This window comes from Ciona robusta, chromosome 7, assembly GCF_009617815.1.
Source record: "Ciona robusta chromosome 7, ASM961781v2".
Lineage (NCBI taxonomy): Eukaryota > Metazoa > Chordata > Ascidiacea > Phlebobranchia > Cionidae > Ciona > Ciona robusta.
In genome coordinates, this window is record NC_143241.1 from 647,397 (window position 1) to 661,723 (window position 14,327).

Here is a 14,327-nt window from a genome sequence, read left to right on the forward strand (position 1 = left end):
AACAAGAAGAAAAACAACAACAGCCAAAAAAAATTCAAAATACATATCCAGAAGAAATTATTACCATGTTACATACTTTACAAATTCCTCCTGCATCATTCACACAGTATGGGTTTTCACAAATATCAGCATGGTATAACAAATATAAAATAACAAGTAACAAGTCAGCAATATTAAAAATGTATCCGGAAGTTTGCAACAAAGCTGTCAGTTTTTTCAACAATACAAGCGACAACTGTCAAGCTGCGTGGAAGCTTCTCAAAATTATTGAAAAAATTGTTCAGGATACGATTCCAAGTGTTGATCATACAACCCCAATAACGTTGAGTGATACTGAAAAAGGCATAATTGAGTATATGGGAGGCTATACAGTTAAAAGAGCAGGAAGTCGATTTAGAAATGAACTTATAAACTTAGTTTCATCGGATGCACCATGTGGTTCTTTGATTCCTATATTGGAAAAGCAAGATGCATCTTTAAAGTATCCCAGTAAAGATTATGTTAGTCTGTTATGCACAACCTATTTTCTCTTCATGAAAGAAACCCAACAAAACCCTACAATGATCAACTTTCATATACTTAGTGAGAACATACCTAATAACAGTCAGTACATAAAGTTTTTGCAAAAACTACATGACAATTGTGAACCTGGTGATGAAGACAATGTTGTACAACTACTAAACTACATTGTGACCTTATTTATTAGAGTTTTATCTTACAGCTTTCCTAAAAAATTGTTCCACAAGCTTTCTAAGAAAAAAACTTCTAGATCCACTAGTTTACGGCATGGTTTAAAAAGTGTAGCTATGGCACAAAACAAACAGTAACCTGTGATAACTTATTCTTGTTTCAATAATTTGTATTTATGAGTTTTAAAATAAAACATGAAAACTAAACATCAGAATCATTTCTTTTTCTTGGGCAATGGTTCATTACAGACAGTCTGCCATGCATTTTTCGTTCCGTTTGTTGTATTCCCACCCTTAACTTTCTTAATTATCTTTCTCTTCAATATGTGCTGAATGCCATATGCTGCTTCACCAATATCAGGATTTTGAGAACGCTGACCTAGTTGTCTCTGTATAAAATACCAGTTACAGTAATGCCCTGTTTTTGTTGACACAATTTACCACATGGGAGAATAAAAATGCTTAGTTACCAGGTTTCCAAAGAACGCTTCTAAAATATCTTGGGTAAAACTTCCAAGACAAACATATTCCAAAGAATATAAAAGTCGCTCACAAAGGTTAATAAAGTTGAAGGTTGTAAATAATAAACCTTCAAATGTTGGTTGGGGTATAATTGTTTTCTTCTCAGTGGTTTTTATTTCTCTCTGTTTAGGAATATATTTTATTAGGTAAACAAAAAATCCGGCAGTATTGTAAAGTATTGTAATATTTTCATGACAAATTCTTAGCTTACCTTCCACTCAATCAATGTTTTTATAAAATGTTCTTTCAACCAAATTATTCTGTCATCTTCCATCGTTCTTATGGGGTGACTCCAATGACAGTTAACTATATCAAACCACCTGCAAAATATAAGTAAACAAATATCAGTATACAATTAGATAAATGCAAGATGAAATAAAAAGTGTTAACAAAATCATTCTATTACTTTTTACAAACTCACTTTGAAAACAGCAATACATAATCAGATGTTCCTTCTGCGCCTTTTATTGTTGACAGACATTTTCCAACTTTCCAAGACAAAGTATCTTTTGCCAAGTTCACTTTCATCTAAGATCATTTAAGTAAATGTATTTTTGTCAAGAAAATACTAATAACACAGTACCTTGCTAAAAGCATTTAGATTAATGTGCTCTTCAGAAAGAGGAGTTCTCTTTAAAATAGCCATAGCCCTTTCTTGATCAAACAATTGCTGAACATGTGTCCACAATATATCTCTTCCACCTTTGTGTAAATATAGACTTCCTGTTGGCTTTGATGAATACAATGCATTCCTTGCAGTCTTAAGGATTAAACAAAAACATCAGTTATGGAATCATACATAGGTCGTTAAATTTCGTTTACAAACCTTTAACAAATGTGACGGGTCAGAGCACAAAAATACAGGTCTATTTGGCGCACATGGGTTTGGAGCAGTCAGCCCATTTTCTCCTGTCAAATTATCTACTCCACTGAGCAATTTGTACAATCTTCTGTTGGTTGGATGTCCATCAGAAACTAATGCATGAATGTTTACATTTCTAGTTTCGCATGCAAACAAAATGTTCCAATAGAGTAAAGCTAGATTTTCTGCTGAAGTGGATTTTGTTGGATACCATGCAATTGGCAGTGATATCTCACGTCTGACTGTGCGCAGATAGAATACTGTAAAAGTTTTATTCATTAAACATCATGCTACTAAAGAATAACATTCAAAGTCTACCTAATATATGGGTGGCAATCTCTGGTAAGCAATTGTTGTTTGGGCCAAAGTCTACGAAACCCACCAACTTTCCTTCTCTTAGAATAAGATTTTCCCGAACTAAATACAATATCAGAAATTATTTAAAGGAATACCAAACAGCAACGCAGTATTACTTTTCATTTCATCTATTGTTAAATAACCACTTCATGAAACCACTTCATGCTCCGACATGAAATCAATATAAACAAAATCTGCATGTTTATATATAGCCCACATATCTGAAATTACAAACATTTGGATGATTATCTGACAAAGCACAAACATGTATTACAATCAAACAAAGTTTTGTTGGATATGTTTCTGTACACTAAATAACCTTTCAAACTTGTTTTTCTACTTGGACATCTTATGAATACATTATAAACTTATACAGCTCTGACTAAACTCTTATATACCTTGCATTTCTTCAGGTAATTTATTATAAGAGTTGAATAACTGATCAAAATTTTTGTGTCTGACTGCTGGAATGAATTTTCGATTTCGGGCTTTATCCGATCTTGGTGCGACAGCTGCATATCTACTAAAGCTACATTCTTTTGGTAGATTATAGCATGGAATAGCACCAACTTTCAATTTGTGTCTCTTTCCTTTTATCTCAATGTCCGATTTCCTAAAGTGTTTGTCACAAATTCCGACCCTAAGTATATTTGTATACATGTTAGTATTTATATTTTATGTAATTAATGTTCCAACACGTTTAAACACGCACTTACACTTCTTTATGAAGGAGTTCTTTGATATTATCCAACTTGGAAAAATTGGTCAAAGTTTCACGGTGAACCTTATCTTCTGCCGTTTTCGCGAACTCTGGCCGAAGAACCGAAAATAGGCTTGTAGACTGTACGCTGCAATTCTTGTCGTAATTCCACGAGCAACCAGGAACTGCACAATTTCTAGCCGGCATTTTCATCTTTAAAAAAATCTTACGACCGTAATAATCTAAATCAATAAGAATAATCACAGTCTATTTTTATTTTTATACAGATAAAATGACACAGCGGCAAACGTAACGCAAAACCCTTTCGTCATAGTGTACAATTTCTAAATATTATCACTTACAGTCTGGAACTTGGAATCTTGGATAACTGCCATCGTTAAAACTCAGACGATAACTGCTTTTGTTATTATTTGGCAGCGTCGCCGTTGTCATCAGTAACTGTCACGTGGTTGCGATTTACATACCGTGACGAGAGACAATGGGTGAAAAAAAGTTGGCCTACTCTAGTTTAGTATACTCTGCTAAAACTCTGCCAGATTCAAAGTAAAAACCTTCCTTTTTGTAATGATTTGAGATCATCGTTTAGCATACGATCTATATAAAACACAGTTGTTTGGTTTTGTAATTTTGATCTATATAAAAACTCAATTGTTTGTTTTTGTAATTTTTTATTGTATACATCAGTAAGTATTATTAACGTTTTACATCACTATTAGTTGATATCTACTGCACCTTCAAAAAAGTTTCTGATATTGGAGGTTATAACACTTTCTTCAGTTAAACTTTCAAAAGTACCACTGTCTGATGTAGGCCAATCTGGTATCGTTGCTGGGGGAATATTAACTGAATACATAACGTGAAATTGAAATGCATTACCCCTGCTCTTTCCCCTGGTCATGCCGATATTTTATGCTTGGGTTAATTTTTTTATATTCAGTATTATTCCTATTAATCGAACGAGAAAATTTAAAACAAATTAAAGCAACTATATAGTTTAGCAGCAGCTGACCAATGAAATATATACTAGTATAAGTTAATTTTTTCCGTATTTATCCCTCTTACCAATAAAGCCGCTTTTATCTTATCTACTTTAATTCTTCCGGTTATCCACTCTTATTTTTCAGCCATTAAATGTTTATGAATTTTCGCTTGTTGCGCCCGGCTTTACCTTGCTGCTAAAGTTTTGTTATTTAATTAGAATTACGTCTGTAGCGGTTTATTAGAGGAAAAACGACTTCTCACCGCGACTCACAAAATAAGAATGCCGAATTTTTAAAAAATGCATGAATAAACACAGACTTACGATACACACCACCACCAGGGGGCTCGTCACACGTCATTTAATATAGACGCATAGTGATGAATTTCTAGCCTCGCCATTCTGAATAAATAGTCACGCCACTCAGATCTTATAGCCCCGATATTCCGAACTTAGAATCAGAGAGTTACCCCTGCAAACACTGCTCTGCTCAATTTAAAAATTTGACATCACTGAGAAAACATGGTGAACTTCATCATAACACATAAAGGGCAAAGCTGCTATCTGTAATCATCGATCCTGCCAGAGGAATACACACTGTTACTGCCGAAGTGGCGTAGCTGTTTTGTTTAATAATAGTCCCTTCTGTTCCGATCCATTGATTGAGAGTACAGCGAAATTTTACGTTACGTCATAGCCACGTCTCCTATTTATTATCGCTACAGCGAACTTCTTCTTTTCGCCATAGCCACGAATCGTTCTTATTTCATTTTAAGAGTAACCGTCATGAAAGCGTGATGTATTTTCCCCTGTGAAATTGTGTTAGCGACTACACGCCAAATTGCAGGTATTTGTGCATTGTTTAAGTTTAATGACGATTGTTGTATAGTTATTCGTTTATATTTGTTTTTTAGTTACCGCAAATAAAGGACCAACAAAGGAGAGCCTGATAGCGCGTAACTGCTTTAAGCAAATCTAAAAGCGGCACCAACGAAGTACGTGCCGAAACACACACGGTCGTGAAATCTGAAACCGGATTATTGGCTCCAATTCATGTGCAGAAACACGTTTCCCAAGACTCTTTTTGCAGCAATGAAAATTGCTTTGTATTAATGGAGAAGTGCAATGAAGATAAACCCGGCTATTTAATGTCCTTTTATAGTCTGGGTTATTCTTCTCGTTATGTGTATTATTCTGTCTTTACAAAGAACGAGCAGTATTCTTTCAACCTTGGCCGCGTAAGAGTCACATTTGTCAGTGAGCTATGCATTTGGTCGTGCGAGTGTCCTTATTCCAACAGCACATCAATTTGCATTCATGTTTTTCCAAGACTCTTTTTGCAGCAATGAAAATTGCTTTGTATTAATGGAGAAGTGCAATGAAGATAAACCCGGCTATTTAATGTCCTTTTATAGTCTGGGTTATTCTTCTCGTTATGTGTATTATTCTGTCTTTACAAAGAACGAGCAGTATTCTTTCAACCTTGGCCGCGTAAGAGTCACATTTGTCAGTGAGCTATGCATTTGGTCGTGCGAGTGTCCTTATTCCAACAGCACATCAATTTGCATTCATGTTTTTATTGTATTATTGACTTTTTAAGCTTAATTTAGTATATTTTTCAGAAACGAAAGGGCCAGATAATCAAGATGAACTTCAATTAAATTACCTCTTACAAGCTCACAAAATACCAGAAGATATTGAAGAACAATATTCGTACCAAACATTATCTGGTTCAAACTGGCTGGATAAAATGGTTAATAAATTGTTATTCTGTTTTATGTTTTGAATACTATTTTTGCTCCTGATACAGACCATTGAATTTTACCTAAACATATTGACAGGGAATAAAAATATCTTGGTGCTGGACTGCTTCATAGTAGACAGCATCCTAAATGAAAAGGATGAAATATACAAACGCCATACGCTAGACAAGGTAAGATTTGTCCAACTGATGTTCAGCATAAATTCTGTTTATATGGTAATCCTATAACCTGCTGTCTATCTATTTTAGGAAGTTCACTGGAACTTATTGGTATGTTCAGTTAGATTGGTATGATGTAACAACTTCGAATAAAATGTATATTTCAAATTTGTTCAATAAATGCAGATTGTAAACATAGATGAACAGTCACTTGGTGTTGTTGAACCAACTGGTATGGACAACACAGCAGATTCTCTAAAAGTCACCGAGAGATTTCGGTAATTTTAGGTCAATTTCTCGACATATAACAAAATTATTGGAAAAATTATTGGAAGTTCACTGGAACTTATTGGTATGTTCAGTTAGATTGGTATGATGTAACAACTTCGAACAAAATGTATATTTCAAATTTGTTCAATAAATAGATGAACAGTCACTTTGTGTTGTTGAACCAACTGGTGTGGACAACACAGCAGATTCTCTAAAAGTCACCGAGAGATTTCGGTAATATACCTTAAAGTACTGCACTGTATACAACTTGTATTATTTCATACAAAATAAAAATATTTCTATTTTTACCAGAAACTACCTTCAAGTTAAGACAAAAAAGGACATAGTGGAACAAATGCTCCATCCAGCACCCTATGCAGATGGACTCGTCCAATTGCGGAATTTTTGTATTAAAAGTAAGCTTCTCTATTGGCCATTTCAAAAATATAATTGTGTTCAAGCGCTAGTTCAAATATAGTAATGAGAGTTTACCTTTTTGTTTCTATAGATTGCTGAAGCAGTTGTGGAACACAAAAGTAGTTGTTTGATATCCATCAACCGATACGTAGCTTGGAATCGGATTCTTTTTCAAAACATCTTTTGCCATAGCTACAATACGTAGACCTGTATCCATTCCCCGCTTGTCTTTTCTCCTTTTGATCGCATGAACTTTACCGTTGTTTTCTTCAAGATAGCGCGTCAATCTGTCATTTTCGAGTGGTGTTGGCGTCCATTCTATTGCAACCGTTGTTTTGTCAGTCACAAATAAATGTACAGCGTAAACGCATTCTATTTTAAGCAATTTTTCTTTGTAGCTTTGTTGAAAACTTTATTTTATCCAACAAATCCCATATTCCTTCACGGTTTATGAGAGTAGCTGTTCTGAATGAGATACAATGTTGGCTTGGTCACTAAGTCTTGGCAAGTGTAGAGAATTTGATCAACAGGCTGAATAAATTAATTCTTTTTAAAGAGATCCATCCAAAAATGTTTAGACATTTGAAAAAATGTGGCGGTAAGTAACACGTATCAAAACATTGTTTAAATTCCTAAATATCCAGTGCCTCAATTCAAATATTACAACACAATAACTTCAATTTTTTGAATTTAGGTGGAATTGTTCATTTTAGATGCATCCATGGAATTGCGGTGTATATGAAATTCACTTTAAGACAGGAGAGTGCACGTGATTACGTCGATGGTTATTCATGAGTCAGCCGAATGTTGTTGTTGCGGACATTGCAGCTCAAGTAACTTCAAACAAATAAAACAGAATGCTGCATTATTAACCAACTTTTACAGGTTGCTCACTATGGCGATAACCGTAAGAACGGGATGTTTTCACCGTACAAGGGAATGTTATATGAATGGAACAAAACAAATTTACAGCTTGCAGAAAAAGTACAATTGGAACTAGTCAAATTAAACCTAGAAAAAGAAAGTACATCTTACTATAGTCTTAACGACAAATTTCATCATAGAAGCAAAAACCGAGGGCCTGAAAAGGCACTTCGAGACTTAAAGATGTGCAACGATTTAAATTTTAACAGCAGCATTGCAGAACAAACAAATGCTGAAATGAAGAAAGACAGGTAATTTTTATTTGATTAAATTTCAACAGCAGTATTGCAGAACAAACAAAGACTGGTAATTTTTATTTGAATAAGTTAACTTGTCTAAACTTCTTTTTTTCAGATCATCTTTTTCTAATATGAAGCCTGTAAATTTTATGCTCCTGGAGCAATGAGGTTTAAATGTTTGTGCTTTTATTATTATAGTTAAATGAAGCAAAATGCACCACGGCCATAGTTAAATGAAGCAAAATGCACCACGGCCAAACTTTTATTTGTATTTTGTAACCACCAACCAGAGCAGAAACGTATCCACCAACAAGAACAGAAACGTATCCACCAACCCGAGCAGAAACGTATCCACCAACCCGAGCAGAAACGTATCCACCAACCAGAGCAGAAATTTATCCACCAACCAGAGCAGAAACGTATCCACCAACCAGAGCAGGAACTTATTCACCAACCAGAGCAGAAACGTATCCACCAACCAGAGCAGGAACTTATTCACCAACCAGAGCAGAAACCACCAACCAGAGCAGAAACGTATCCACCAACCAGAGCAGAAACGTATCCACCAACCAGAGCAGAAACGTATCTACCAACCAGAGCAGAAACGTATCCACCAACCAGAGCAGAAACTTATCTACCAACTAGCACAGAAGGTTACCAGAGAATCAGTACATATTGGCGAAAGGTTGCCATAGAATAAGTATTTATTTGTACAGACTATTTATTGATCTACTGTTGGAACTAAATTAGAGGCATTGTTTGTAATGTTATTGCACATTATAACTTGATTTAGAATTTAAAGATTTCATGATTTTCAGCTTTGGAAATTGAAAAAGAACAGCTTAGTTGTTGCCAAATTGAGTCGTACACCAGCAAAGAATCATTGTGTTTTGAGCCAACTTGATTTAGAATTTAAAGATTTCATGATTTTCAGCTTTGGAAATTGAAAAAGAACAGCTTAGTTGTTGCCAAATTGAGTCGTACACCAGCAAAGAATCATTGTGTTTTGAGCCACGACTCATTTTGTTCTATTGCTCCGGATAATTGGCTTGATACTTCCGTGAGTCTAGTTAAACAATAATTCTCATCAATAAATACTTGTTTTACAGGCAGTGGAATATATTTTAAGAAGCCTAACTCTGCAAAACGAAAGTACTTTGGTCCTGGACAGCTTTTTGGTGAACTGTCTTGTTGATGGCGCTAATCAAATTTTAAAAAGGCACCTGATGAATAAGGTAATTGGTTATTTTACACTTATGTATATAGGAAATGTTATCTGTTGCATTTGTATTTGCAGGTTAATTTCTCTGGATATAAAAACCTTCTGGGGGCTTACAATAAAAATAACTGCCATTGGAACTTATTAGTAAGTTTAATAACTTTGAAGTAAAGTATTTTACCTATAACATGGTTGGGTTGTATACTCTTGTTGTGTGCAAATTGTGTTTCTATTTTACCCATGAAAAAAATGACAATATATTTGATTGACCCATATCGACCGCAAGAAGGACCTGATGCTGTTGAAAAATTCAAGTAAATATTCTAATTTATTACATTGAAAAGAATAAGCATATAGTATAGAATTGTAGCAATAAACAGTTTTATTTCAATAAAGAAAGTATTTAGCATGAGAAGAAACCCCAATGACAACAATCTGTCTTCATTAAATTGGGTAAATGGCACAATTCAACACCCTATACAAAACGATGGTCACAGTTGTGGAATCATGATTTTAAAGGTGTAGATTAAAACAATAAATCTTTATTATTTACTTTTTTATTAGATTGCAGAAGAACTTTTAAAAACTGGCTTAAATGCAGTATCATTTGATTGTTCATCCAACGATATATTAAATCTGCGGCACCTGTATGCCAAGCAAATTTTGAGTACACCAGGTTGGATTTTAACATTTGTCGTGTTCTATATATTCATTTGAACTGATTTGACTTACAAATTAATTACGGTTTGGTTGGAAGGTAATTATAATGCTTGTTAATACCTAAATGCTTTCTAGAAAATCTCGAAGAAGAGTTCAGGTCGTGTGGTGGTAGTGCCCGCTATAAGCACTGGGTAAATTATCAATAAAAACAGGCAAAAATTTCCACTAACACTACTATTGTTTGCAGATTGCATGTGACCGTTGATATCATATGCCGTGTCTCGGTTTAAATGCTTCAACATTTAAAAAAACAAAAAAACAATGGAACTGCGAATTTTGTGTTTAATTTTAATAAAATTTCGTTCTTTACATTGTCTGAAAATAAGTTTTGTAGTTTGTGATAACTGTATATATAATTGTTTAAATGTCAGTACATAGTGATAATAATATTGGAACCTTCACGGCTGAACGCTTTGATTTATGGTACACCTAGCCTACACTAAGTATAAGAAATGCACGGAGCTGCACATTTTGGTGCATCGAGCAGCACATTTTGGTGCACCGAGCCTCACATTTTTGGAGCTGCACATTTTGGTGCACCGAGTCGCACATTTCTAGGTGCACATTTTGGAGCTGCACAATTCAGTGCACCGAGCTGCACATTTTGGTGCACCAAGCTGCACATTTCAAGGTGCACATTTTCGAGCTGTACATTTTTGGTGCACCAAGCTGCACATTGTGCGAAAAACTCGTACGAGTCCTACTCCAAATTGTGTTGAGTATATAATCTAGTATGCAGAGCAAACCTCAAGGAAAGCTTAGAAACTGAAGAGATGGTTTTCTATGCACAGCAACAAGGAATCGAACATGTGTTAGTTATTTCTCAAACAATAGTGATTGTTTTGGCAAGTGCTCGTTGGTGCCTCTTTTTGGTTGCTTAAAGCAGGTACGCGCTTTCGAGGCTCTCTTTTGATGGTTCTTTATTTGCGGTAACTATAAAACAAATTAAACGAATAATTATACAACAATCATCATTAACGTAAACAATACACAAAATAATACCTGCAATTTGGCGTGTATAGTTGCTAACTGTTCTACATAGGAAAATGCATCACGCCTTCATGACGGTTACTTGAAAAAAAAAACGATTCGTGGCTATAACGAAAAGAAGAAGTTCGCTGTAGCGGGAATTAAAAATAGGAGGTGTGGCTATTACGTAACGGAAGATATTCGCTGTAGCGTTAATCAATGGAACAGAACGAACTATTATTAAACAAAACAGCTACGCCACTGCGGCAGGAACATGGCTCCTTTAAATGTTTATTGGTAAGCATAGAGAATTAATGAAGGAGCTGGTATCTAATGAGTTTGCGCTCTCTAGATGAACCGCTCTCGACGCCATGTATGTAAACACGACCCCGTAGCGTTTCAATATGGAACGTCGCTCTTTGATATAAAACGGCCCAATGAAGTCTACTGCCGAGTACGTAAAGGGGGACTTTGTTCTGTACAATTTGGAGCTGCACATTTTGGTGCACCGAGTCGCACATTTCTAGGTGCACATTTTGGAGCTGCACAATTCAGTGCACCGAGCTGCACATTTTGGTGCACCAAGCTGCACATTTCAAGGTGCACATTTTCGAGCTGCACATTTTTGGTGCACCAAGCTGCACATTGTGCGAAAAACTCGTACGAGTCCTACTCCAAATTGTGTTGAGTATATAATCTAGTATGCAGAGCAAACCTCAAGGAAAGCTTAGAAACTGAAGAGATGGTTTTCTATGCACAGCAACAAGGAATCGAACATGTGTTAGTTATTTCTCAAACAATAGTGATTGTTTTGGCAAGTGCTCGTTGGTGCCTCTTTTTGGTTGCTTAAAGCAGGTACGCGCTTCCGAGGCTCTCTTTTGATGGTTCTTTATTTGCGGTAACTATAAAACAAATTAAACGAATAATTATACAACAATCATCATTAACGTAAACAATACACAAAATAATACCTGCAATTTGGCGTGTATAGTTGCTAACTGTTCTACATAGGAAAATGCATCACGCCTTCATGACGGTTACTTGAAAAAAAAAACGATTCGTGGCTATAACGAAAAGAAGAAGTTCGCTGTAGCGGGAATTAAAAATAGGAGGTGTGGCTATTACGTAACGGAAGATATTCGCTGTAGCGTTAATCAATGGAACAGAACGAACTATTATTAAACAAAACAGCTACGCCACTGCGGCAGGAACATGGCTCCCTTAAATGTTTATTGGTAAGCATAGAGAATTAATGAAGGAGCTGGTATCTAATGAGTTTGCGCTCTCTAGATGAACCGCTCTCGACGCCATGTATGTAAACACGACCCCGTAGCGTTTCAATATGGAACGTCGCTCTTTGATATAAAACGGCCCAATGAAGTCTACTGCCGAGTACGTAAAGGGGGACTTTGTTCTGTACAATCTACTGGCAAATCCGCCATCCTCTGCGCGTCTCTGGTGGCCTGCGTGTTCGTCTGCAAGTAATACATTGAGATATAATAATAAGCAAGAGCCGAGGATCCACCAATAACCATTCTGTCGTATATGATTGTGCGTTATTCCTTGGCCCATGTGATTTGCGTCTTTGTGGTGAGTCCTGATAATCAGCTCCATTATGTGACCCTTTCTAGGCAAAATTGGGTGCTTCTCGACACCTTTAAGATTAGACAGTCGTAATCTTCCTCCAACACGAAGAGCTATTCGATACAAAGAACTGGTTAATGTAACACCAACTCTTTTGTGAATACTTGGACTATGTTCCGATCGAAAAACCGGGGACAATAATGTTGTCATTTCGGCCGCAAAATGTTTCATTTGATAGTTTTTTAATATTAGAATTTCGGCTCTTTCCATATGCCGATCTTGTACGTGGTCAGGAAGAGTTTTCGTCACATACTTTTCTCGTAGTCGCAAACAATTCGCTACTGCTCGCTTCGCGCGAAACCAGTCAGAAAAGTACTCTAGCCGTGTGATGTCTAATACATCTAAAATAAAATCTTCTTTAATGACCGTCTTGTATGCATTTGCCTTTTCCATCTCTGTTTGAAGAAATGCATCAATATCAGGTGATGTAGCTTGATCACTCGGGAAAGCAATCTCCTTCTCCCAGAGGAATGGAGGACCACGAAACCATGTGCAGTGGGTTGTTAGCTGACGTGATAATATTTCTCTACTGGCACAATCTGCTGGATTGTTTATGCCTCGTACGTAATGCCAATCGGTAGGAGCACTCACGTCCAGAATCTGTTGAACTCTATTAGCAACAAAAATTTTAAAACGTTTTACTTCATTGTTTAAATATCCGATTACGACCTTGCTATCCACCCAAAAATATTAAGAATACGATTTATAGGTTTTAGTGGTATTACTCTGAATTTCCCAATCAAAAGTGTACAATGCACTCGGCCCCAATCGTCCACTAACCGCAAATATGAACACTGTCCATAACCTGCAAGACTAGCATCGGAAAAGTGATAAATGGATACGTATTTTACCTCATCGAACTGCTTTAGCTTGTATGAACGTTGAATCTCAAGACGATCTAGCTCAACAAGATCGTTCCTTCACTTCTGCCATCTTGATGAAAGATAGTCCGGAAGTGGGTCGTCCCAATCTGCTTTGGTTTTGCACATCTCTTGTAAAATCCGCTTTCCCTCCAACACTACTGGACCTAGCAAGGAAAGAGGGTCATAAATTAAACGAACACAGCATATTTATCCTTGTCAGCGGCTTATCTTTTAATTCTATCCTAAATTTAAAGCATTATTTTGTACGCACTATACCATTCCCAAGACTCTTTGGATCAGAAGGCGATCTCTATTGAGATTGATCTCACTCATCTCACTTGCCCGATCGGATATTGGAATGTTTAGCATTACCCTTTTATTGCTTGTAATTTTATGTAGTCGTAGTCCTGCCTCTGCGCACAATTTTTTACTCGCTCTTATAAGACTTACGGACATGTGGGCTCAGATGTAAGTCCATCGTCAACGTATAAGTTGTTTCTCACAAAGTCTGCAGCATCTGAACCAAAATTCGCCTCTCCGTCATCTGCAGCTCTCTTTAATCCAAAGTTGGCTACTCCTGGGGAACTTGCCGCGCCAAATAAATGAACAGTCATTCGGTATTATTTTACCTTACCGTTAATCAAAATATTGTACGAAAAACTAATGAAACATTACTTCAATGTCGGATGTTATTGCCACCTTCTCCTTTCTGAACCGTAATAGTACTCCTATACCAGACAGTTGCTTAAATCTGGTCCTTGCAACAAATTGTTATTTAATGAATAGCGTTCATACTCGGCAGAACAGTCAAATACAACCCTTATCTTGACTTAATTTTATGATAGACTCCAGTATGAGGGACATAGTTTACCTTTCCTAGTTTTCCCAGAAGTTGGTCTTCCGGTATTTCCGGCACAATTCTACAGCACGTTGCCCATGAAACGCTTATGTCAGAATACTTTGGACTTCTTATAAACCTTTTCCGTAGTTGCATCAATCGCTTCAACGCAA

At 36.2% G+C, this 14,327-nt stretch overlaps 2 protein-coding genes, 1 long non-coding RNA gene and 1 pseudogene across 5 annotated transcripts in view; 3 read left to right on the top strand and 1 right to left on the bottom strand.

Moving 5' to 3' along the window:
- Nucleotides 1–14,327, top strand: part of LOC149733229 (uncharacterized) — a 169,264-nt gene that overhangs the window by 133,720 nt on the left and 21,217 nt on the right. The gene's annotated exons all lie outside the window — the stretch shown is intronic.
- LOC149733243 (uncharacterized) lies at nucleotides 3,659–6,374 on the top strand. Its single transcript, XR_016385232.1, has 3 exons — nucleotides 3,659–4,977; nucleotides 5,045–6,063; nucleotides 6,340–6,374. It is a non-coding gene; the product is annotated as an uncharacterized LOC149733243 (long non-coding RNA).
- On the top strand, nucleotides 6,406–10,166 carry LOC149733244 (uncharacterized; annotated as a pseudogene). The gene is made up of 13 exons (XR_016385329.1): nucleotides 6,406–6,412; nucleotides 6,477–6,555; nucleotides 6,634–6,737; nucleotides 7,238–7,336; nucleotides 7,433–7,571; nucleotides 7,624–7,913; nucleotides 8,197–8,569; nucleotides 8,836–8,965; nucleotides 9,015–9,136; nucleotides 9,199–9,288; nucleotides 9,478–9,639; nucleotides 9,685–9,971; nucleotides 10,028–10,166. The product of XR_016385329.1 is annotated as an uncharacterized LOC149733244 (transcript).
- On the bottom strand, nucleotides 11,908–13,428 carry LOC149733245 (uncharacterized). The gene is made up of 2 exons (XM_089880594.1): nucleotides 13,305–13,428; nucleotides 11,908–13,063 (listed from the first exon to the last, which is right to left on the bottom strand). Exons 1-2 carry the CDS (start codon nucleotides 13,307–13,309, stop codon nucleotides 12,031–12,033), a joined length of 1,038 nt encoding a protein of 345 aa, XP_089736720.1. The 5' UTR covers nucleotides 13,310–13,428; the 3' UTR covers nucleotides 11,908–12,030.